Source organism: Saccopteryx leptura, chromosome 2, assembly GCF_036850995.1.
Source record: "Saccopteryx leptura isolate mSacLep1 chromosome 2, mSacLep1_pri_phased_curated, whole genome shotgun sequence".
Taxonomy (NCBI): domain Eukaryota; kingdom Metazoa; phylum Chordata; class Mammalia; order Chiroptera; family Emballonuridae; genus Saccopteryx; species Saccopteryx leptura.
Window position 1 is genome coordinate 44,498,977 of NC_089504.1, and position 24,987 is coordinate 44,523,963.

Sequence of the window (24,987 nt, forward strand, 5' to 3'; positions counted from 1 at the left end):
TTTATCAACTCTGCTCGGGGGTTTGAGTAACTTCTCTGGAAAGTTAAAAGTTTTGAAATAGTTGGATTTCATAATTCCAAAGGTTATCGATGGTTATCAAACAAGATATCCATTGCCCTAAATTTTCTTTCTTGTTCTTTCATCCTTTTCGGTTTCTCAAACTCAACTAAGAAGCCACGCCCAGTGCCTTAGAACTGAGGACCCTGCCCTGAGCCCCACTGGAGGACTGGCGGGATGGTAGGTGGTTGGTTACAGTCTGCAGGCAGGTTGGACCCAGTGCTTTTGACTTTAACTTTTCTAAGCATCTATTTAACCCACTTACATTGGTGTCATTCTGACTCATACCTAAAGACAACAAATTCCCTCTGGCAATCCACAACTCTGGGGCAGTCTCCCCAAGCACCTGTGTTAGGGCATTGCATGTCATGACCTGGGAGGTCATGGATTCAAGGACATGCTGAACCCTGATGACTCCCTCCCCAAGATATATTTACAGCCCTGAGGTTTCTATGTTGGTAGCTAGAAAGGTCTAGGAAGCCTATCAGGAAGTTTTATTAATAATGGGAAAAAAACTTTCCCTATGTTAGGGCAATTTGCTTTTTCTAGAGGTACCTTTGGGAAAGACATAGAATGGAGTAAGAACAGGCCCAATGCTTTGAGGTTTCACTCTGGGGATGGTGCCAAGAAGCCAGGCAGCATGATGTCCCAGCAGCTGCTCCTGCCATTGAAATGCTGCTTCCTGCTCATGGGGACAATTGCTTTCCAGAGGCCTGTAGCTAGGAGTGAGAGCGGTGCTTCAGATTAGGGCAGCCACGTATTGAAGAGAAGGGCAGTACCGCTGCCTCGAGTCACTGGTCATGAATTTGTCTGCTTAATGAGTGCTCTTTTGTTTTCAAATTTTAGGAGGTATTACAGAAATCAAGACTGCTTAGGTACCTGATTGGGGAGGGGTATGGACAAGTAACATGGCTTTGTGGGGAAGGACTTTGGGCACTCAAATTGCAAGGATCAAAGTACCGTATTTCTCCATGTGAAAGATGCTCCCATCTATGAGGTGCACCTTAATTTTGGGACCCAAAATTTGAAAAAAAAAAAGTATTACATAAAGTTACTGAACTCAAGTTTTATTCATCATAAAATTTATACAATTTCTCATCACTGTCAAAACTCCCATTCATTAGTTTGTCCTCATCTGTGTCTGATGATGAATCACTGTCTTCAACAATGAGTGCAAAAAAACGGGAAATGCAAATAAAGAAAACTATAACCACTGTATAAGATGCACCCAGTTTTCAGACCCCAAATTTTTCAAAAAATGGTGCATCTTATACATGAGGAAATATGATATTATCACAATAGTTGAAAATTGAAGATAGTGCCTAGTGGTTCAACTGTGGCCCAGGGTATGAACACTGACAGATTTGGGGAAACTGTCACATCCCTTCAGCAGAAAGCAGAATCTGGTGCTTAACTGAAGTGATTGCTCATAATTGACTCTGTCTACACCTGCTGCCCTCTCCTGGAAAGGAATGGGATGCCTGATAAAGACAGGCGGCAATCTGGGAGTCACTTAGCCCGCTGGGATGCCATCATTTTAGTGGAAGGCGGAGCAAACCCACGAACTGGTGATCTTGTTTGGCCAAAAGGCAGGCACAAGAATGAGCGGGGCCAGGAAAATGACTTTTAGTCCCTGTTTGAGTTAGGAAGAAAACAGGACATCAAGGTGGGGTGGTCTTCCTTCATGGTGGTGAGAACCTCCTGGGCTTGGTGTGGATGAAGACAGAAATTAATTAGGGAGATGAGGGTTAGGTGCCATTGTTAATGAGAGAGGCACTCTCTGGAGGCTTCCAGCAGGTGAGGACATCGGAGCTGACCGGAGATGAGCAGGCATGGAAGTTTCAAAATAGCTTTAAAGACAATTTTTAAAGTCAAGCTGGGAAAAGACTAGAATATAACTGATGTGTAACTTGGAGGAATAAAAACAGAAGAGGTTAGGGAATGACCGTTTGAGGCAGGGTTTTATTTCTTTTCACACATGCTTCAGCCAGTATCTTTCAAAGGTTCAACCATAATTGTATGTTATGTGCATGGAGGGTAACAATGAGTATCTTAGTCAGCCTGGGCTTCTGAGAAAAATCACCATAGACTGGGTAGCTTAATTAGGACATTTATTTTTCACATTTTCAGAGACTGGAAAGTCCACGATCAAGGTGCAGAAAGATTTGTTTCCTGGTAAGGACTCTTCCTGGCTTGCAGACAGCTGCCTCCTCCCTGTGTCCTCACATGGCACTGGCGGCGAGGAGGTGGTGTGGGGAGTAAGCGTTTGCACTCTGGCCTCTCTTCCTCTTCTTAGAAGGCCACTGATCCATCACAGGGTCCCCACCCTGATAACCTTTTAAAAACCTAATTTATATGAAAGTTTATTTGAAAGAGTGAGAGTTCTAGGTGTCTGTTGCTGTGTAACAAGTCTCCCCAAGACTCAGTGGCTTAAAACGACATGATTTAATTGTATCTCGGGATTTTGTGGGTCAGCAATTTGAGCAGGGATCAGCTAGGTGGTTTTTCTGCTCCACATGGTGTTGACGGGGCTCCCTCTGTAATAGCCAGCTGGTGACTAATCTGCTTTGGGGGTCCCAGACATCCACATATGCCTAGTGCCTTGATGCGGATAGCTGGGAAGTAGGGGGGGCTCCTTGTGTTTTTGGTTTCAGGCCTTTCTACATGGCCCCTCTAGTGGGGTGTCTTAACTTCTTACACAGTCACTTTGGGCTCCAAGTGCAAATGGAACCACTTGTCAAATGAACTGTACAAAGAGAGTGGGTTTTAGGGGAGAGGTGGTGAGTTTTGGACATGTTGAGTTTGGGATGCCTGTGAGATGCCGATGTGGAGATGGTGAGTGGGTCTGAAGCTGAATGAAGAGGTGTAGGCCACGGAGAGAGATTTTGGAGCCCCAAGAATGGATTGCAGAGATGAGGGACAGAGTGTAGAATGAGGGGAGAATCTGAGAGCTAAACAACATCCATATTTTAAAGGATGGTCCAGAAGGAGAAACCTGCAAAGGAGACTGAGAAGGACCATACGGAGAAGAAAAAATAGAGTGAGGAGAGAGAGGCATTCTGAAGCAAGGATAATTATACACTTATTAAAAGAGAATGGCTCCAGTTTCAAACAGCAAGAAGGAAGGAGGACCAGAGGACACTGTTGCCGAGAACTTTGACACCAAGAAGACTAGCACAAATCCTGTTCCTGCCACTCGCTGGTTATATGACTTTGATCAGGTTCTTTAACCTAGGCCTCGATTTCTTTATCTGAAAAACGGGGATACCAATAGTGCCTATGCCATAAGGTTGTTCTTTAAATGCACCAGTTCATATTGTTAATAAATGTAACTCATTAGTTTTACTATTACATGCTTTAACGAGTTTGTCAAGGTCCATGGGTCTAGCAACTAGGAGATCTTTGACTTTGTCACAGTTTGGTGACAATGTTAAATTTATATGGCTTGACAGCAAATGTTAGAATAGTAAATTCCATTGTAACAAGCTTGAAGGAATTGCATAATTTTCTTTATGATTGCATTTTGCTATCCTAGTGTACTTTAACATAAACAGCAATGAATGGTTTATAACCTCTGTTTCATTTTCAGACTACCAGTTTTTTCTTTATGTGTACATTAAGGATTACTTGGATGTAGAGCAGAGGGTGGAACAAAAGTGTCAGGCTGGCTCCCCACCTGGTTTGGCAAGTAAAGTTTTATTGGAACACAGCTACTTGTATTTATGTATTATCTGTGGCTACTCACATGTACCAATGGCAGAGTTCTGACAAAATCATGTCAACCACAAAGCCCAGAATATTTATTGTCTGGTCCTTTGGGAAAAAAATTGGGCTATGCTTTCCTCGGCTTCCTGTCTCTGCCTGTTTCTTACAGTGTTTTTTCTACTGGCTATTATATTTTTTTATTAATTTTTTTTTAATTTTTAAATTTTATCTAGAAAATTAACTTTAACCCAGTGACATTGATCAATAAGAATACATACGTTTCAGGTAAACATTTCTATAGTATTTGAACTATTGATTATGTTGTATACCCATCACTCAAAGTCAAATCATTTTCTGTCACCTTTTATTTGTCTCTCTTTACTCTCTTTCCCCCATCCCTCCTCCACATCCCCCTCTCCCACATCCCCTTCCTCTGGTAACCACTTCACTTTTATCTATGTCCATGAGTCTCAGTTTTATATCCCACCTATGTGTGAAATCATACAGTTCTTAGCTTTTTCTGATTTACTTATTTTATTCAGTATAATGTTCTCAAGGTCATCCATGTTGTAAATGTTACTATGTCATCATTTCTTATGGCTGAGTAGTATTCCATTGTATATATCGGGGGTCCCCAAACTTTTTACACAGGGGGCTAGTTCACCGTCCCTCAGACCATTGGAGGGCCGGACTATAAAAAAAAAACTATGAACAAATCTCTATGCACACTGCACATATCTTATTTTAAAGTAAAAAAACAAAATGGGAACAAATACAATATTTAAAATAAAGAACAAGTAAATTTAAATCAACAAACTGACCAGTATGTCAATGGGAACTATGGGCCTGCTTTTGGCTAATGAGATGGTCAATGTGCTCTTCTCACTGACCACCAATGAAAGAGGTGCCTCTTCCGAAAGTGTGGCCGGGGGCCGGATAAATGGCCTCAGGGGGCCGCATGCGGCCCGCGGGGTGAAGTTTGAGGACCCCTGGTATATATGTTCCACATCTTCTTTATTCAGTCCTCTATTGAGGGACACTTTGGTTGTTTCCATGTCTTGGCCACTGTGAATAATACTGCAATAAACGTAGGGGTGCATGTGTCTTAACGTACAAATGTTTTTGAGTTTTTGGTTAGATACCCAGTAGAGGGATTGGTGGGTCATATGTTAATTTTATTCATAATTTTTTGAGAAACCCCCATACTGTCTTCCATAATGCTTGTACTAATTTGTATTCCCACCAGAAGTTAATGAGGGTTCCTTTTTCTCCACAGCCTCTCCAACACTTGTTATTACCTGTCTTGTTGATATTAGTCGATCTAACAGCTATGAGGTGGTATCTTATAGTATTGATTTGCATTTCTCAAATAGCTAGTGAAGATGAGCATCTTTTCATATATCTGTTGGCCATTTGTATGTCATCTTGGGAGAACTGTCTGTTCATGTCCTCTTCCCATTTTGTAATTGGATCGTTTGCTTGCTTATTGCTGAGCTTTGTGATTCTTTATGTATTTTGCATATTAACCCTTATCAGAGCTGTTGTTTGCAAGTTGGCTGCCTATTTGTTTTGTTGTCAGTTTCTTTTGCTGTGCAGAAGCTTCTTTAGTTTGATATAGTCCCATTCATTTATTTTTGCCTTTGCTTCCCTTGCCTTTGGGGTCAAATTCATAAATAGTTCTCTACAGCCAAGGTCCCAGAGCTTAGTACCTATGTTTTCTTCTATGTAATGTATTGTTTAGGATCTTATTAGTCTTTGATCCAGTTTGAATTAATTTTTGTGCAAGGGGACTAACTGTAGTCAAGTTTCATTCTTTTGCATGTGCTTTGCAATTTTTTCGGCACATTTATTGAAGAGGCTTTTTTTTTCTCCATTATGTGTTTTTGGCTCTTTTGTCGAAGATGATTTGTCCATACATATTTGGTTTTATTTCTGAGCTCTTGATTCTGTTCCATTGGTCTGTATGTCTGCTTTTCTGCCAATACTATGCTGTTTTGATTATCATGGCTCTATAGTATAATTTGAAGTCAGGTAGTGTGACACCTCCAGCTCTAACTCTTTCCATAAGCTTAGGAAGTTTTTTATCAATTATTTGTTTCAATAGGCTCTCCATTCCCTTCTCCCTCTCTTCTTCTTCTGATATATCCATTATTCTTATATTGCTGTTTCTGATGGAGTCAGACAATTCTTGTAGAGCTATCTTAGTTTTTTAAATTTGTGAGTCGCTCTCCTCTTTTTTCTGTAGTATCTCTAGTTGACTGTCTTCAATGTTACTGATTCTTTTCTCTATATGATAGAATAAGCTATCTTTTAGCTTATTCTATTAGCTAAACTTGCTACCTCAGTCTTTAATACATGTAATGGATTCTTCATGTCTGTTTTTAAAGTTTCAATCTCATTGGTGAGGTATTCATTTTGTTCATTAATTTGTTTTCTGAGCTCATTAAATTGCCTATTGATGTCTTCTCACATCTCACTGAGTATTTTCAGAACTTCAATTTTGAATTCTTTATCATGTGATTGATAATTTCTTTTTGGAGATTTTTCATTTTCTTTCTGAACTATGTCTCTGTCTGGTGTAGCCATGACGTTGAATTTATTCTCCCTTGATGGCATTTGAGAGTGACATTGTTAACAACTCTAACAAAAAAACAACTAAAAAAATAAAAAATTAAAATAAAAATACAATAAAAGATATTAAAATTTAAAATATTATGACAACTAAAGAAGAAAAACCACAGAAAAAAGATCAAAAGCAAACAAATAAATAAAAAACAAGACACCCCAAAAATAAGAATTAAAAAATATAAAAATTAAAGAAAATGAAATTTGAAAGTGAAAAAGAAAAAAAGAAAAGAAGAAAAAAGAGGAAAAGGAAAAAAAGAAATAAATAAATTTTGGGTTTGATAGGTTTCTGCCAGTAGGTGTTGCTGTATTACATGTTTCAGCTCTGTGAATTTCCTGGGCTGTCCTCTGCTAAGATGTTGCTGTTGCAATGATGTATGTGGGACTGCAGTCATGCTGGTGGGTGGGGCATGTTGTGAGCACTTAATAGCTTCTGCTTTCCAGCTTTATGGCTCTAGCAATGGTGATCTCAGGCTTCTGGGTGCTCCTTCCCACATTTTAACTGACTTGGGGACCAGATATCGAGCACCTCTGTTCTTCAGGGGTGAAAGGGGCTCTGGAGAGCTAGCTGTGGGGTTTGTCTCTGCCACTCTCTGTACTGCAAGCTGAGGGAGCCAGGATCTTGGAGGCTGGGGGGTCACACTTTAGCTTTCTCTATCTCAGCTGAGTGTGGGCTGCAGAAAGACTGCAGGAACACTGGCCATGACTCTGCACTCTGGCTGCTTTGGTTTATCTCCACCTCTGCCTCTCTTATCTCACCATTCCTCCTGGAAGAAGGAGATCAGTCACTCCTAGTTGTCCTCTCTGTATCCCAGAAAAAATCCAGAGAACATGAGCTTCCCTGCTCCCCATAGTCCAGCAAACAAAAACAAAAACAAAAACAAAAGCAAAACACCCAGTCGCTCCAGGTTTGTCTCCTTTCCAAAGCACACCATCAATGTATTTTCTCTTCCACCCCCTTTACAACCCATCCCACCTTTAGTCTATTTGTTACGTGAATCTTTCAGGTGCACCTTAGCCCAGCAGGTGTTCCTTCACTGAGTTATAGTTGTTCAATTTGTTGAAATTTCAAGGGGATATAACAGGAGTATCTCTCATGCTGCCATTACTCTGATGTGCTAAATTTTTTAATTTATTGTATTAACATGAATTCAAGTGTCCCACTCAATATAATACCCTCACCACCCAACAATGTGTCCCCCATTACACCTCCTTTGCCTCCCTCTCCCTGATTCCCTGTTTCCCTCTGGAATTTGCTGTCCTGTTATCTGTGTCTATGCGTTATGTATATATAATTTCACTAATCCCTTCACATTCTCTGATCCAGTCCTTTAATCCCCCTCCCCTCTGACAGCTGTCCCTCTGCTCCATGTGATCCCATCCTGGTTATTGCTTTTGTTGTGCTCATCACTGTGAACCTAGCATACTAAAGCAGTTATGGCTAATGGAACAGAAAACGCTATGCAGAAACAATGAAGGGTTTTTTTGTTTGTTTGTTTTTTAAACATAGATTGACTTCCAAAAGAACAATAACCTTTGAGTGTACCTGATGTACAGATATTTTTGTTGTTGTTGCCATGTGTAATAGATTTTATTGAAAGCAGTGGAAACCATAAGGCCCTCGCTCTAAGTTTTCTGTCCAGTGCACTATTAAGGCTGCATTCGTTTAGGTGGCATTCTTCTTTTCCCAGCAAAGGCTAAAAGGCCCAGAAATGGCATAAAACTGGCTAGATAATGGAATGACTGAGTTACTCTGAGGTTTTGTACAGGTAGGATGTGAGAATCAGGACATCTTTTCAGGGCCGTGATGAGAATTGGTCAGATTTTGGATCTGGTTACTCCTGAGGGATAAAAAACAACCTTTTGTTTATAGGGAGGTACATTCATTCTTGTTGATAGCCCCCATGGGTTATTTAATACATTTCTCTGGGATACAGATTATTCTTGTCTAGGACACCAAGGGTTTTGAGAACTATAACAGAGAGGTGTGTAATTTATTTTGTAATCATAGGTTAAATCAGTTTCAACAGAAGCCCAACATTTGAGGATACTGTTATATTGTTTACTTTTGGGAGCATGTGTGTGTACCTGCATGTGTACAGCTACCAAATTAAAAATCAACCTACTTAGTCACAAATAATCACTTACTTCACACCCATCTGCTTTTTCCTCAAACAAGCCAAAATTAGAAACTACAAAAGAAATACACTATTTCTATGAAAGAGTAGAGAAAAATGATCTCTTTGGGTTAAATACAGCTGGGCCTAGCAAATGAAAAAGAAAGTAACATTTGTTGGAAATGTTCTCATTCTTCAGGTTCATAGAACATGGAACGTGGGAGCTGAAGGACTCTTAGGGTCCTGGAAAGCTCCCTTTGGCCCCCAAGATCACAGATAGGGAAATCAGGGTCTAGAAGCTATATTATCTCTCTGTTTTTCATTCCTTTGTGTAGCTTTATTCCACTCCTCTTTTTCTTTAAGCTGCTGTCAATCAAAATAAATTAGTTCTAAGAAATAGCTTGAAATGTTGTCAGACTCGATTGTCAATACTGAAAACCCTGTTACATTGGGAACTCTTGCAGGGGGCTTGCTTACAGTTACCAAGGTTCAAACCTAGTGCAAAAGGAATGTGACTGAATCCTTCCCCTTGAAGGGAAGGATTTTAAATATCATGGAGGGCGGTTCTTTATTTTCTATTTATTTATTTTTTTTGGAGAGTTAGGAAGGCTGTCTTAGATTCAGTTTTCAGAAAACAGATCTTGAGATTTAATAATTCCAGGTTTACTAGATAATGTTCTCAGGAAAAGGGGAACGGGACAGGGAATACTAGGTGGCCATATGAGTGTGTGATGTCAGGCAAAGTCCTGTGGAGGGTAACGTGGGCTCAGTCCCACAGAGGAGCTCTGGGACAGTGTAGGTGGTGCCTTAGAGTTTCCCTGGCCACAGGGCAAAGGAGCAGAGGTGTTTGCCTTCAACACCTGTCAGTTAGTAAAGAGCTGCCCTGCTGGGGGGTGGGTGTGAATGGGGAGGCTCAGTTCTTCACCCAGCAATGGAGTCCAGTAACCTGAGGGCAGTAAAAGGAGTCGGACTATTGTATAACCCAGGGGAAAGCCATCTGAGGGAATCGAGGCACAGCCGTGACAGTATCTCCATGAACATCTTCCTGAAACCTTCAGATCGTGCTGTGAGGCACATCTGGTTCATCTTACAATCATCATCAATAATTGGGTCTTAGCTTCCTTCCTTTTTGGAAATTTTATTTTAAATGAGAGCTGAGTAAAGGAAGGTTTCAGTCACAGTAAACCAAGCAGAAATTTAGATTTTTGATTGTCAGGCTTTCTTTTCTGCTCTTTTAGGGAGTATCAGTTTCCAGCAAGGAAACAAAATAACATATATTCCAAGTAACCATTGAAAGGAAAACAGAAATGCAATAAATGTTCTAAGCCTTATATTTAATTACCAAGTACATCATGGTGGTTCTTTTCTCCCAGATTTGACTTCACTGCACAACTCATTACTCTAAAAGGAAGAATGAAAGAAGGAGGAAGATTATATGTACCTGTAAAGCAGAGGGAAAGTGGGCTGGGGTGAGAGAAGAGAATGACAAAGGTGGGCTCGTCAGGAGGGGCCAGTGTACTGACTTAGGGATGTGTCTCTGTGAATGTGAAGAGGTGGGAATAGCTGGTGTGCACTGAGACTTCCAGATGCTCCAAGCTTGGTTCTAAGGGCTTCTTGACAAACCCTTTACATTTCACAGTGATGCTGTGATAAAACATAGGAACCTCTAGGTGACACCACTAATAAGTGGCAGAGCTGGAATTCAAATCCAGGCCTGCTAGCTTCTGAGTTGGACCACACTGTGAGTCCTGGATGCTTAGCTGGATTTGGCATCTGCTTGTTGTGTATAAAATTTTTCCTCTTGAGTCTAAATAACATGAAATCCACCTTTATACTTTGGGTAGAGTTCACTTTTTAATTTTTTATAATTGATTTTTAAATTATGCAATGCACCAATACGTGTAAAAAATTTGAGTTAAAACATTACAGAAAAAAGGAAGCTGCTGTTTCCTTTGATCAATATTTCTAAATTCTCATTCTCTCCCTGTTTCCCACCCTCACTGTATCAGTTTAGTGCAGGGGTCCCCAAACTTTTTACACAGGGGGCCAGTTCACTGTCCCTCAGACCATTGGAGGGCCGGACTATAAAAAAAACTATTAACAAATCCTTATGCACGCTGCACATATCTTATTTTAAAGTAAAAAAACAAAATGGGAACAAATACAATATTTAAAATAAAGAACAAGTAAATTTAAATCAACAAACTGACCAGTATTTCAATGGGAACTATGGGCCTGCTTTTGGCTAATGAGATGGTCAATGTGCTCCTCTCACTGACCACCAATGAAAGAGGTGCCCCTTCCGGAAGTGCGGCAAGGGCTGGATAAATGGCCTCAGGGGTCCGCATGCAGCCCACAGGCCATAGTTTGGGGACCCCTGGTTTAGTGTGTATCATTTCAGATCTTTAAAAATACATTTAGATGCTTATTGTATATTCTTTTAAAATATATAATAATGTTTTGAACTTTTTATTTAAAAAAGAGAACACATGGATTGTATGATATCATATTTCCGAGGTTCCCAAACTTTTTTGGCTTATGTTTTTCTTAGTATCTTTATAGAAATATTACTCCTCCTCTGAGGCAGACATAGCCAGTCTACCGTGGTACTCTTTCTCACTGAGCCTTCAACCAGTCTTAGAACCCTCCTCATAGTCTTGGGAGATTTCTACCCACTAACTGGTGTGGGCACACAAAATGAAACATTAAAAAAAAATTTTTTTTAATTAGATAAACAGAGAGAAAACAAAAACTTGTCAAGGATCTACTTTATGCTAGAGTGACTTAGCATTTTAAAAACATCTCAGTGAGCAGTCATTTTTCTTTTTCATGAAGAAACTAATGCTCTGTGAGATTAAAACTACTTCCTAAGGCCCTGGCCCCCTGGTTGGTAGCTTAGTTGGTTAGAGCATTGTCCCAATATGCCAAGGTTGCTGATTTCATCCCCAATCAGGGCACATGCAAGAATCAACCAATGAATGCATAATTAAGTGGAACAACAAATCAGTGTTTCTCTCTCCCTTCTCTCTCTAAAGTCAATTTTAGAGAGATCTCATAAAATCTATGAGAGAGAGCTGGCTGCTGGGGCCAGTGTGGTATCTGCTTCAGACACCTGTTTCTACCACGATTGTGGGCTACCCAGGTCTTTGAGCTCCTTTGTATTGTGATGGAGCCAATTTTCCTTCTTGATGACCTCAGGCCTCTGAAATGAGAGTAAAAACCATTGTGTCTACTGTAGAGGAAGAATTGGCTCTGTGTGTGACAGGGTTAACACTGGCTCAGCCCACTGTTAACTCGAGAAGAGACTGCTCAGGGAAGGGGAGCACGGTGCTGATGTAGTCTTGAACTGTGACTCTTTGAGGTCATAGATGTCAGTCTTTAGCCATCCGTGGCTTGCCCAGAGCAGTGGAGCTCAAAGAATCTAGCTGACCTAGGAGTCAACTAGAGCACATATAACATTCCATTTAAGTGCATGTTCTCTCTCTTGTCTTTTTCTCTTAGCAACTATATGACTCAAACACTACTCAGAAAGTATTAATTCTCTGCAATTTAAACCCTTCCTGTGTTCTTACTGTTGCTGAATTGTTCATGTTGATTTCAGAGGTGGAACCCTGAGGAATATCTATAGGAACCAGGGCTTTACTTGGGAAAAAGAATATCTTTATTAAAGTCCATTTAGTTATTAAGTATGTATGCATCATATGGTCCAGCCTTTTGACCCACCATCTCTTTTTTTCTCCCCAGCACTGGCTTGAACCTAACAAGTCCATCTCCAAGCAAATGAAATGTAAGTGTCAATCTGTGGGTTCACTTTTGCTATGAAATATCTAAAGATAGACCCTGTCTCTTGACAGAGTTTTTCCTGCCAGCGGAGAATTGGCTTTAGCTGTAGATCTGTGGGTGGGTGGGGCTTCTCTCTCCCAGTGAGAGCAGTGTGACCTTTTATTTACTGGCTGTGTGGCTCCTTGCATCACTGTTCCTACGGCTTCCTGGGTCTCTCCCTCTCCACCATCTTATCCTCCTGTTCTGTATTCGAATGGGGGAACTGGATTAGATGGTTAGATATGTTCAATGTAATTACCAGTTGCCTGGTTCCTTCTGATTGTGGGGGTTGCCAGGTTGTTCAGGGTGGGAGGTGCGGTCTTAGGATGGTGTATTTTGAAACTAAAATATTGCTGGTATGTTTACTGAAGAATGTATTATTCATTTCCACTCCTCAACCTCCCTAAATTAAAAAAAATTTTTCTGAGTAATTGTTTTCAAACTCTAGTGTTCTGACTTGCCCTTTTAAAATAAAAAAAAAAATTATTTTTTTTCTCTTGATGAGCTCTTGGAGAAGTCAGATAGACTATCTGGTCATCCACTTGAGGTGATGAAGGTAGTGACTGGTGGTCCTGGGTGAGCATGATGCTTTGTCTTGGTCACCTGTGCCAGGCTGCAGTCAACCTGATTTTATTTATGGTTTGGGCAAGAGCTTTAGGTATGCATGTCAGCAATTCATACCCTGCCCTGAAATCCATTTACCCCTCCCTGCCAACTTGCTCAGGGCTCTGAAATGTAGGTGATAAATCAGCTTCTCATTGGAGGTCAGGTTAGTGTGAATTATGTCACTTGTCATCATTCAGGGGGTTCTTTTCTTTTTCCAAATATGAAGAAATTATTCTGGGCAGGGTTTTAGGTGGGAAAAGGAACACACCGAACATGAATGTCACACTAGCAACCAACATATATATTTACTCCTAATTTTCTTCTTTTTTCCTCCCTCGCTCTCTTCCCATTTCTCCCTTTCCCCTCTCCTCTCTCTCAAGAGCAAACTGTCTGGTCAGTGCAGGAAAGACAGGCAGACAGCTAATGCCCATGGTTGTTGTGAGTGATGGGTACTATAGGGAGATGGCAGTCAAGATGTGTGCGACAAAAACAGGGACAGCAGTAAGAATGGGAGGCCCGGTGCGGTTCAGCTACAGGGCTGAGGCGGCAACAGAGTTGGGACAAGTATCTTACAATAAATAGCAGGACAGAGCAGAGGGACCAGGAAGCTCTGTATAGAATGACTTGCAGGATAAGGAGAATAAACTAATATGAGAAAAAATAGCTGATGTCTACCTTTTATCACTGAACTACTAAATTTTGTTATTTTTGCTTACATAGTTTCAAATGTTTAGACAATTTCCCAGGAAACATATTTTTAGTAAATGGTTCTTTGACTTTGGTTCTTAAAGGTCATGAAATATTTTCCTTAGGCTGCGCACAATTTTGAAATGTAAATCTGTCTCTAAAGTAAGATGTATTTCAACTCTTACTAGAAGAAAACATTTAAAACTTGTGAAGAATTTGCCATTTAAGAGCTTTGTCTCTTGCTATGTCAAAAAGCTCTGGTTGTGTGCTTATAGACATGGGGAGCTGAGGTAGCAAAAGAAAAAAACAGCGAGCAAGCCTTGGACAAGTTCTGAGACAGACTTTTGCCACCACCAGCCTGTCGTCCTGTTGGCCAGATCACTCTACCTCCCCGGGTTTCATCTGTATTTACCACACCTCTCTCATTCCTGCAACTCCGGACTTCTGGTATTCAGAATGTGAGAGAATAAATTTTTATTCTCTTTTATTTATTTATTTTTTTAAAGAGCTTTGTCTGTACCATTGGTAAATCTGAACAATCAACTGAAAATTTACGGTGTTTTATAAAATCAGTATAAAGATTGACATATGACTACTGGCTAGTTTCAATCTAACAATGAATGGGATTTGGATCTGGAAAAAGAATTGTGTAAGATTCACTGTCTAAACCAGACATGGTAACTCGTGGATTCTAGGAACTGGCTCTTCTTACCCATCACCCTGTCCCCTGTTATATTAAGGATACCAGTGAAGAAAATTTATGTCATTTTCTCAAGAACACAAACCTAATTTTGTGGGTTTTTTTAATTTTTATTAATTTTAATGGGGTGACATCAATAAATCAGGGTACATATGTTAAAAGAAAACATCTCCAGGTTATCTTGTCATTCACTTATGTTGCATACCCATCACCCAAAGTCAGATTGTCCTCCGTCACTTTCTATCTGGTTTTCTTTGTGCCCCTCTCCCTCCCCCTTCCCCTCTCCCTCCTTCTTCCCCCCCCCCCCCAACCACCACACTCTTGTCCATGTCTCTTAGTCTCGTTTTTATGTCCCACCTATGTATGGAATCATGCAGTTCTTAGTTTTTTCTGATTTACTTATTTCATTTTGTATAATGTTATCAAGATCCATCCATTTTGTTGTAAATGATCTGATGTCATCATTTCTTATGGCTGAGTAGTATTTCATACTGTATATTTGCCACATCTTCTTTATCCAGTCATCTATTGAAGGGCTTTTGGTTGTTTCCATGTCTTGGCCACTGTGAACAATGCTGCAATGAACATGGGGCTACATGTGTCTTTATGTATCAACGTCTCCAGTTTGAGGAACAACCATACTTTCTTCCATAATGGTTGTATTACTTTACATTCTCACCAACAGTGGATTAGGGTTCCTTTTTCTCCACAGCCTCTCCAACACTTGGAATTACTGTCTTCTTGATAATAGCTAATCTAACAGGTGTGAGGTGGTATCTCATTGTAGTTTTGATTTGCATTTCTCTAATAACTAATAAAGATGAGCATCTTTTCATATATCTGTTGGCCATTTGTATTTCTTCCTGGGAGAAGTGTCTGTTCAGGTTCTCTCCCCATTTTTTTATTGGATTGTTTGTTGCTGAGTTTTATGAGTTCTTTGTATATTTTGGATATTAGGCCCTTATCTAAGCTGTTGTTTGAAAATATCATTTCTCATTTAGTTGGCTGTCAGTTTATTTTGTTGTCAATTTCTCTTGCTGAGCGAAAACTTCTTAGTCTGATGTAGTCCCATTCATTTATCTTTGCCTTCATTTCTCTTGCCTTTGGAGTCAAATTTATAAAACGCTCTTTAAAACCCAGGTCCATGAGTTTAGTACCTATGTTTTCTTCTATGTGCTTTATTGTTTCAGGTCTTATATTTAGGTCTTTGATCCATTTATTTATTTATTTTTATTTTATTTATTCATTTTAGAGAGGAGAGAGAGAGAGAGAGAGAGAGAGAGAGAGAGAGACAGGGGGGAGGAGCTGGAAGCATCAACTCCCATATGTGCCTTGACCAGGCAAGCCCAGGGTTTTGAACCAGCGACCTCAGCATTTCCAGGTCGACGCTTTATCCACTGCGCCACCACAGGTCAGGCCCATTTGTTGAAGAGACTTTCTTTTCTCCATTGTGTGTTGTTGGCCCCTTTATCAAAAATTATTTGACCATATATATGTAGTTTTATTTCTGGACTTTCTATTCGGTTCCATTGGTCTGAGTGGCTATTTTTCTGCCAATACCATGCTGTTTTGATTGTCATGGCTCTGTAATATAATTTGAAGTCAGGTATTGTAATGCCCCCAGCTTCATTCTTTTTCCTTAGGATTGCTTTGGCTATTTGGGTTTTTTTTATAGTTCCATATAAATCTGATGATTTTTTATTCCATTTCTTTAAAAAATGTAATGGGAATTTTGATGGGAATTGCATTAAATTTGTATATTGTTTTGGGCAATATGGTCATTTTGATTATATTTATTCTTCCTATCCAAGAACAAGGAATATTTTTCCATCTCATTGTATCTTTTTTGATTTCCCTTAACAATGCTTTGTAGTTTTCATTATATAGGTCCTTTACATTCTTTGTTATGTTTATTCCTAGGCATTTTATTTTTTTTGTTGCAATCGTGAAGGGGATTATTTTTTTGAGTTTGTTTTCTAATGTTTCGTTGTTGGCATATAGAAAGGCTATGGACTTTTGTATATTAATTAATTTTGTATCCTGCAACCTTACTGTATTGGTTTATTGTTTCTAATAATCTTTTTGTGGAGTCTTCGGGGTTTTCGATGTATAGGATCATATCATCAGCAAAAAGTGATACCTTTACTTCTTTTCTGATATGGATGCCTTTTATTTCTTTATCTTGTCTGATTGCTTGGGTTAGAACTTCTAGCACTACATTAAATAAGAGTGGAGAGAGTGGACAACCTTGTCTTGTTCCTGATTTAAGGGGGAAAGTCCTCAGTTTTATGCCATTTAATACGATGTTGGCTGATTGTTTATCATTTATGGACTTTATCATGTTGAGATATTTTCCTTCCATACCCATTGTGTTGAGTGTCTTAAACATAAAGTTGTGTTGTATTTTATTGAATGCCTTTTCTGCATCTATTGATAAGATCATGTGGTTTTTGTTCTTTGTTTTGTTGATATGGTGTATTATGTTAACTATTTTATGTATGTTGAACCATCTTTGAGATTCTGGGATGAATCCCACTTGATCATGATGTATTATTTTTTTAATATGTTGTTGTATTCGATTTGCTAGTATTTTGTTTAGTATTTTAGCATCTGTATTCATTAGAGATATTGGTCTGTAGTTTTCTTTTTTTGTGCTGTCCTTGCTAGGTTTCAGTATGAGGGTTATATTGGCCTCATGAAATGTGTTTGGAAGTATTGCTTCTTCTTCAATTTTTTGAAGACTTTGAGTAGAATAGGAACCAAGTCTTCTTTGAATGTTTGATAGAATTCACTAGTATAACCGTCTGGGTCTGGATTTTTATTTTGGAGGAGGTTTTTAATAGTTTTTTCTATTTCCTCCCTGCTATTTGGTCTGTTTAGGCTTTCTGCTTCTTCATGGCTCAGTCTAGGAAGGTTGTATTGTTCTAGGAATTTATCTATTTTTTCTAGATTATTGAATTTGGTGGCATATAGTTTTTCATAATATTCTACAATAATTCTTTGTATATCTATGATGTCTGTGGTGATTTCTCCTCTTTCATTTTAAATTTTGTTTATATGATTCCTTTGTCTTTTTTCCTTGGTGAGTCTTGCCAAGGGTTTGTCAATTTTGTTGATCTTTTCAAAGAACCAGCTCCTTGTTTTATTAATTTTTTCTATAGTTTTTCTGTTCTCTATTTCATTTATTTCTGCTCTGATTTTTATTATTTCCTTTCTTCAGCTGGTTTTGGGTTGTCTTTGTTCTCTTGTTTGTTCACATAGGCCTGAAGTGATATGAACTTTCCTCTTATTACTGCTTTTGCTGCGTCCCAGAGATTCTGATATGTCGTATTGTCATCTTCATTTGTCTGTATATATCTTTTGATCTCTGTGCTTATTTCTTCTTTGACCCACTCATTTTTTAAAAGTATGTTGTTTAGTTTCCACATTTTGGTGGGTTTTTTCCCTCTTTTTTGCAGCTGAATTCTAGTTTCAAGGCTTTATGATCAGAAAATATGCTTGGTACAATTTCAATTTTTCTGAATTTGCTGATGTTATTTTTGTGGCCCAACGTGTGGTCAGTTCTTGAGAATGTTCCATGTACACTAAAGAAAAATGTATACTCTGTCGCTTTGGAATGAAATGTCCTGTAGATCTCTATCATATCCAATTGCTCTAGTGTTTTGTTTAAGGCCAATATATTTTTATTGATTTTCTGTTTGGATGTATATTCTAGAGGTGTCAGCGGTGTATTGAGGTCTCCAAGTATGATTGTATTTTTGTCAGTTTTTGTTTTTAGGTGAATAAGTAGCTGTCTTATATAAGTTGGTGCTCCTTGGTTTGGTGCATATATATTAAGAATTGTTATGTCTTCTTGATTCAGTGTCCCCTTAATCATTATGAAATGGCAATTTTTGTCTCTGATTACTTTTGCTGTCTTGTAGTCAGCATTATCAGATATGAGTATTGCTTTTTGGGGGTATGTTATTTGCTTGGAGTATTTTCTAGCCTTTCACTTTGAATTTGTTTTTATCCTTGTTGCTTAGATGTGTTTCTTGTAGGCAGCATACAGTTGGATTTTCTTTTTTAATCCATTCTGCTACTCTGTGTCTTTTTATTGGTGAGTTTAATCCATTTACATTTAGTGTAATTATTGACACTTGTGGGTTCCCTATAGCCATTTCATAAATTTCTTTCTGTTAGTTTTGTATCTTGTTTGATTCTTCTCTTTTCTTTTTCTATCATTTGTTTTTGTTTGGTTGTAATCCATACTTCTTTTCTCTGTTGCTACCTTTTTTAAGTCATGTGCTTCTGTGGTGTTTTTTTCAGGGGTGGTTACCATCAAGTAATGAAAAGGATACCTTCCATGTTCATTGTAGTACACTATCTTATGAGTGCTTCTGCACTCCATTGTCCTTTGCTACTGTTAATCTTGTCCTCTCCCCCCCACTTTTTTTTGTTTTTGTTGTCACAGTTTAAATTTGGTTTTATTGTGTTCTTGGTGGAGCTTTTACTTGTGGTTTTGTTTTGTTCTTTGTATCTGGTTGGAAAACCCCCTTTAGTTTTTTCTGGAGTGGGAGTTTTCTGATGATAAATTCCCTCATCTTTTCTGTATCTGTGAATGTTTTTATTTCTCCTTCATATTTGAAGGATAGCTTTGATGGGTATAGTATTCTTGGCTGAAAGTTCCTCTTTCAGAACTTTAAATATTGGGGTCCACTCTCTTCTTGCTTGTAGAGTTTCTGCTGAGAAATTTGATGATAATCTAATAGGCCTTCCTTTATATGTTGTATTCTTCTTTTCCCTGGCTGCCTTGAGAATTTTTTCTTTGTCGTTGGTTTTTGCCAATTTCATTATGATGTACCTTGGAGTAGGTTTGTTGTGGTTAAGACAACTTGGTGTTCTGTTTGCTTCTTGAATTTGAGGCTTTAGTTCTTTCCACAGGCTTGGGAAGTTCTCTATTATTTGTTTGAATATGTTCTCCATTCCATTTTCTCTCTCTTCTCCTTCTGATATACTTATTGCTTTTATGTTAGTCTTTTTGATGGAGTCAGACAATTCCTGTAGGTCTTTCTCATTTTTAAAATTTTTGAGTCTGTCTCTTCTTCGCTCTGTTGTGCTTCAAGTTGCTTGTCTTCTATGTCACTAATCCTATCTTCTAGCTGGCCTGTTCTATTAGCTAAGCTTGTTACCTCGTTTTTCAATTCATGAATTGAGTTTTTCATCTCTGTTTGATTTGTTTTCATAGTTTCAATTTCCTTGGTAATATATTCTCTGTGTTCGTTGAGTTGTTTTATGAGTTCCCTAAATTGCCTTTCTGTATTTTCTTGTATATCTCTGAGTATTTTTAGGATTTCTATTTTAAATTCTCTGTCATTTAGCTCCAAGTTTTCCAATATATTAAATTTTTTCTCCATAGATTTTCCCTCATCTATCTGTGCTACATCTCTGTCTTTTGTATCCATGATATTCGATTTCCTTTTCCTTAATGGCATCTGAAGGTAGTTTTGTTAATAGCACTTCGTGTTCAGTGTATGGGACTTCCAGATGCTCCAAGGATAGAGTTTTCTGTCACTGGTTGAAGAACTTGTTGAAATTTTGGGGAGAAGTATCGGGAACACTCCTCACAGTGCCATTTCTCTGATATCACTCCTTGTTGTTGTTGATGATGTTTGTTAGTATCAAGAATTTCTGAGCTCTTTAACACATATGTACTGGAAACATTACCCTTAATGTAAGTTAGAAAAAAAATTAAACTAGGGCTTATAAAATGTTAACTCAGAGAAACTGGGTCCAACCCCTGAGACTCATTCATGAATTTTTCAAAAGGACTTGTTGTAGAGTGCAGACAGCTTCCAGCTTGGGCGTGGGCATGACTTTGATACTATGACTCCTTTGACTAGGCAGTGAGGGCATAATTCATGGGAAGAACAGTTTCTCCCATTCCTGTTTCGCTCGCTAGGATGACACTCGACTTTCAGGCCATTTTCCCTGACCGTAGTGAGATCCCTCTGACCATGGGTGTGCCCAGGGATGGTGTTTCCCAGGGTTGGCTGGAGATCAACTCTCCTGATGAACAAACTTTTTACAAAGGCATTATTATTAAGTCTTACTAGTATTAAAAAATTATTTATTTTTAATAATGTCATGTTTATTTTTACAACAGTTCAGAAAAGTTTAAAATGAAAACCACATTTCCTTTCTTTTCCTCCTATCTCTAAACCCACCTCAAAGAAATAACTATGTTAACAGTGTTTTATATATCTCTTGAGGAGTTTTTTTTATGTCATATAAGCTCCCCCAACATATATGTACGGCCTTTTATCAACCAAAATGAGATAAATCTTTATTTATTATTCTTCATCTTATTTTCTTAATAGTTTTAGAGATTTTTCCATATCAGTGATAGCTGATTGGCTTCATTTAAAAATGGTTTTCTGGGCCCTGGGGTTGGCTCAGCGGTAGAGCATCGGCCTGGTGTGCGGGGGACCCGGGTTCGATTTCCGGCCAGGGCACATAGGAGAAGCGCCCATTTGCTTCTCCACCCCCACCCCCCCACCTTCCTCTCTGTCTCTCTCTTCCCCTCCCGCAGCCAAGGCTCCATTGGAGCAAAGATGGCCTGGGCACTGGGGATGGCTCCTTGGCCTCTGCCCCGGGCGCTAGAGTGGCTCTGGTCATGGCAGAGCGACGCCCCGGAGGGGCAGAGCATCGCCCCCTGGTGGGCAGAGCGTTGCCCCTGGTGGGCGTGCCGGGTGGATCCCGGTCGGGCGCATGCGGGAGTCTGTCTGACTGTCTCTCCCCGTTTCCAGCTTCAGAAAAATACAAAAAAAAAAAAAAAGAAATAAAAATGGTTTTCTGATAGTTAATTGGGTACATGTATATAATTTATTTATTAATAGATATCAAGGTTGTGTTCAGTATTTGCTGTTATAAAGTGTGCTATAGTAAGTATGTTTGAGTTGACATTCTTACATCTTGTACATCTGTGCTAGAAATTTCTAAAAGTGGAATTTTTGGAGTGGAAGGTATAGACAGTTTGTTTTTCCTCAGTGATAAATGTCCATCTGAAGAACTTATGATAATTTACTCCCATTAATGTTATATGAGAGTACTTGTTTCCCCAAAATAGTGTTGAAAAGAGATGTGATCAAACTTGTTTTTATAGTGAGCTTTCCCTCCTTATCCCTCCCCAGATGGCATCATGAGGCTGGGCAGCTTGCATATCATCCTGGCAGCAAGGGTTACATTTCTCCTGTGTGCAGTCCTTTGTGTCCTCCCACTGCAGCTCATGTGGTTTGGCCTTTGGTGGCTGGCCTCTTTCCCCACTCATCTCTCTGGGTGGAAGTAGTGTCACCGGCCTTTGAGTGTGCACTGGCGTGTGCTGCTGGACCCAGTGGCTCCTGCCATGGTCTTGTCCTGCAAGTGTATAGGCCCTGCCTTCTGTAGTCCCCACTCCAGGCCTTTTCACTGGTGGACTTTTAATGCTTCTGTGTTCATCACTGGGATAGGCAGGAACTGCCTGGTCTCTTCCGTGCACTGTGGCAGCCTCAGGTAAGTCTGTGTGCACTAGTTAAGGTTCCTGATCTGCTTTAACATACCCTGCTGCCTTTTCTTCCATATTCTCTAAAGTTCCAAACACAACACTTTCCCTAGATGACTCTGTGATGTCTTTGTCTTGCCCCTATGCCTGCTCCATTCAGCCAGGTCTAGGGTACTGGGGGAGGCTGGGTTCCCTCTTGGAGCCCCATGGAGCGTCCAACTTGGCGCTGTCCTCTCTGGGTCTCTTGAAGCTCTCCACCTGCTTCCCCATCCCTGCCCACAACTAGTAATGGCATTTGTCCTTGGATACTAGGTTAATATCCTAAAATAGTAGCTTTTTTACACAGGCAGTAACTATTCATCAAATATAATGGAGAGAAAGTGTTATTATTTATAACAGCAGGATAAGTAAAAAAAATTCTTGTAAACAAATGTAACAAGAAATGGTCAAGATCTAGGTAAATAAAACTGCAATTTTACTATGGAATTACCATAGTGTAGATAGAAAAGAGCTCAAGGAGTAGAGATTTCTCATGTTTATGGTTAATATTGTCTAAGTCAGTTATTCACAAATTAATTTATAGATAGATTCAGTAATTTTCAAAGCAAAAGTTCAATGAGATTCTTTATGGCATGTAACAAATTGATTTTAAGGCTTGTTGGCAAAAGAAAATGCTCGGGACTAGTCAATAAATACAAAGTGGGTAAACATATGTTCAGAGATGTGAGTACATAAAACACAGAGTTATTTATTAATTATTGTATTTTCCATATGAACAACTGTAATCCTATTTTTTGGCCCACCCTGTATGTAAAGAATGATAGGGTTCTTATTCTATTAGTAGCAAATCAAGGCCTATGAGTTACAGTAATTAAGAGGCCAAGCGATAGACACACATAGTATTTAAGATAGACCCAGAAATGGGAAAAGAATCAGTGGAACAAAGAAAATATCCCAAATTCACTCACTATTTATGAGATTGTGGGTTATGATAAAGATTGCATTTCATATCAGAGACAGGAAGGTAGATTATTTAAGGCATGATTTTGGAAATCCTTTTCACTTGGGGGGGGGGGAGCTAAGGACAGACCACATACCATACATTGGATTAATTGAACTCAGAAGCCCAATATATTTAACAACTTATACCAATTTTAGGTAAAAATTTAGGAGTATTTTTTTTTATAATTGTGGAGTAGCACATGACTTCCTAAGTAAAACCTAGTATTCAGAAGCAACAAAGCAAAATGCTGACAAATTAGTGCAAAAATTAAACTTTTGTACCAGAATATTTGGTTTATTCACTGCACTCAGTAGAGTTTTGCTGAATTAATGACTATAAAATGAATTACAGACAAGTTAAAATACAAGCACAATAATGGGAAGAGCATTTGCCAAATATATAACAGGTAGTAATATGCAGAATACATAAAGTGTGACCCTATGGTCCCAAAGATGAACAACGCAGAGAAATGTGAAAATACACGTAGAAGGAATAAAAATAAATGGTGAATAAACTCATAAACAGATGTTCAATATCATTAGTAACAAGTAAAGTACAAATTAAAACAAGGTATTTTTGTTTCTTATACTAAGAAAATTGTAAATGTTAATACTATCCAGCTGACGAGGATGAGCGTATCACTTCTAGTAGGAGTGTATAAATGGGTAGAGCCGTCTAAGTGGGAAATTTGGCTGTGTTTTTTAAGATTAAAAATGCCTCTATCTCTTGATCCAACAAGGTAGTATCTATGAATTTGTCTAAAGCAGAATTGATTGCAGCACAGGTATTATTTTGCAAGGATGTTCATTGCAACATTGCTTATAACATTGAGAGCTGGAAGCAGGAAAGAGCCCAGTAATTTTGGCAAGGCTAAATATATGGTGTGTAATACATGCGGTCATCAAAAGGAACGAGGCAGACATATATTTCTGACACGGAAAGATTTATCAGCTATGTTGTAAAGCTAAAAAAAAAAGAAAAGCTAGTAAAAATACCACATATAGAATGATCCATTTATATGAAAATAAACAGATTATTTATATAAATATAAAAGTGCCTAAAAGACAGGCTGCCAAGATGTGTAGTAACTGTGGTTGCCCTGGAGAAGAGAGAAGTGAGAATCTTATGTTTTATTATATATAGTTTTATTTTACTCAGATATTTTACAGTGGGAATATTTTCATATATTACTTGGTTATAAGAGGAGAGAAAGCTTTATGCAAAAAATAAGAAAGGAAAAGGAAAGAAAAAAAGGAAGGAAATAAGCCCAGTGCATTATGCATCAAGCATGTATTATAAAAATAGAGAGACCTAGATGAGAGAAAGCCTGTTCCTCTTCCAAAGGGTCTCTGCCTAATCCTGGCTGGTGGCTGACCAGCCCAGCACGGTGGTTAAGATCTCCTGGCTCTATTTACCAAGCACCCTAAACGCACAGGGGTGCTTGGAAATGGCTTCTGCATACAAATTAGCGTGGCAAGGACCTCCAGCCTCTGCATAATACATGGTTTTACTCAGCCTTGAGAGCAACATCGAGTCAGGTTGCCGGCTGATGTCTGTAGTTCCCTCCCTGGAGTTATGATGGCTCTACCTGGAAGCATGTCATTTCTGTCTCTGATGCTACTATTTGTGAAGCTTCAAGTTTATGTGGCACGCCTTAGCTTTTCCGCATCCCTCGGAGCTGATTTAATGAACAGTCCCCTTGCTGTTGAATGATTTTGTCAGCGGGGACATGTCTTCTGTAGCATGGAGAGTACCGGGGGTGTGGGGTAGATATTGCTCTGGCATAAGGAACAGGAGAAAAGCCACAGGTCCCATATTCGTGAGGCCAGTTTGGATGCCTGACTCCCGACACTGTTCTTCTGATTACTCCCCTTGCTGAGTGTATTAGTTTCTTAAGGTTGTCATAACAAAAGCTAGGGTGGGAGAGGTGCTTAAAATAACATACATTTATTCTCTCACAGTTCTGGAGGCTCGAAATTTGGAATCAAGGTGTCAGCAGAGCCATGCTCTCTTTGAAGGCGATCAGCGATAATCCTTCCTTGTCTCTTCTACCTGTTTTTTTTCTTGGTCAAATCATTCTGTTATGAATTATTTACATATTTGTGGAGGGGAAATCCAATGGCATTAAATCACGTTCGCTAGCCCA

The 24,987-nt window shown here is 39.0% G+C and overlaps 1 protein-coding gene across 4 annotated transcripts in view; it reads left to right on the forward strand.

The window, feature by feature from the left end:
- FRMD3 (FERM domain containing 3) overlaps nt 1-24,987 on the forward strand; it is a 345,965-nt gene that overhangs the window by 192,093 nt on the left and 128,885 nt on the right. For all 4 annotated transcript variants that reach the window (XM_066367922.1, XM_066367920.1, XM_066367919.1 and 1 more), the window contains exon 3: nt 12,249-12,291. In XM_066367922.1, the coding sequence (XP_066224019.1) occupies nt 12,285-12,291 (7 nt within the window). In that variant the 5' untranslated portion in view covers nt 12,249-12,284. The remainder of the gene's footprint in view (nt 1-12,248; nt 12,292-24,987) is intronic.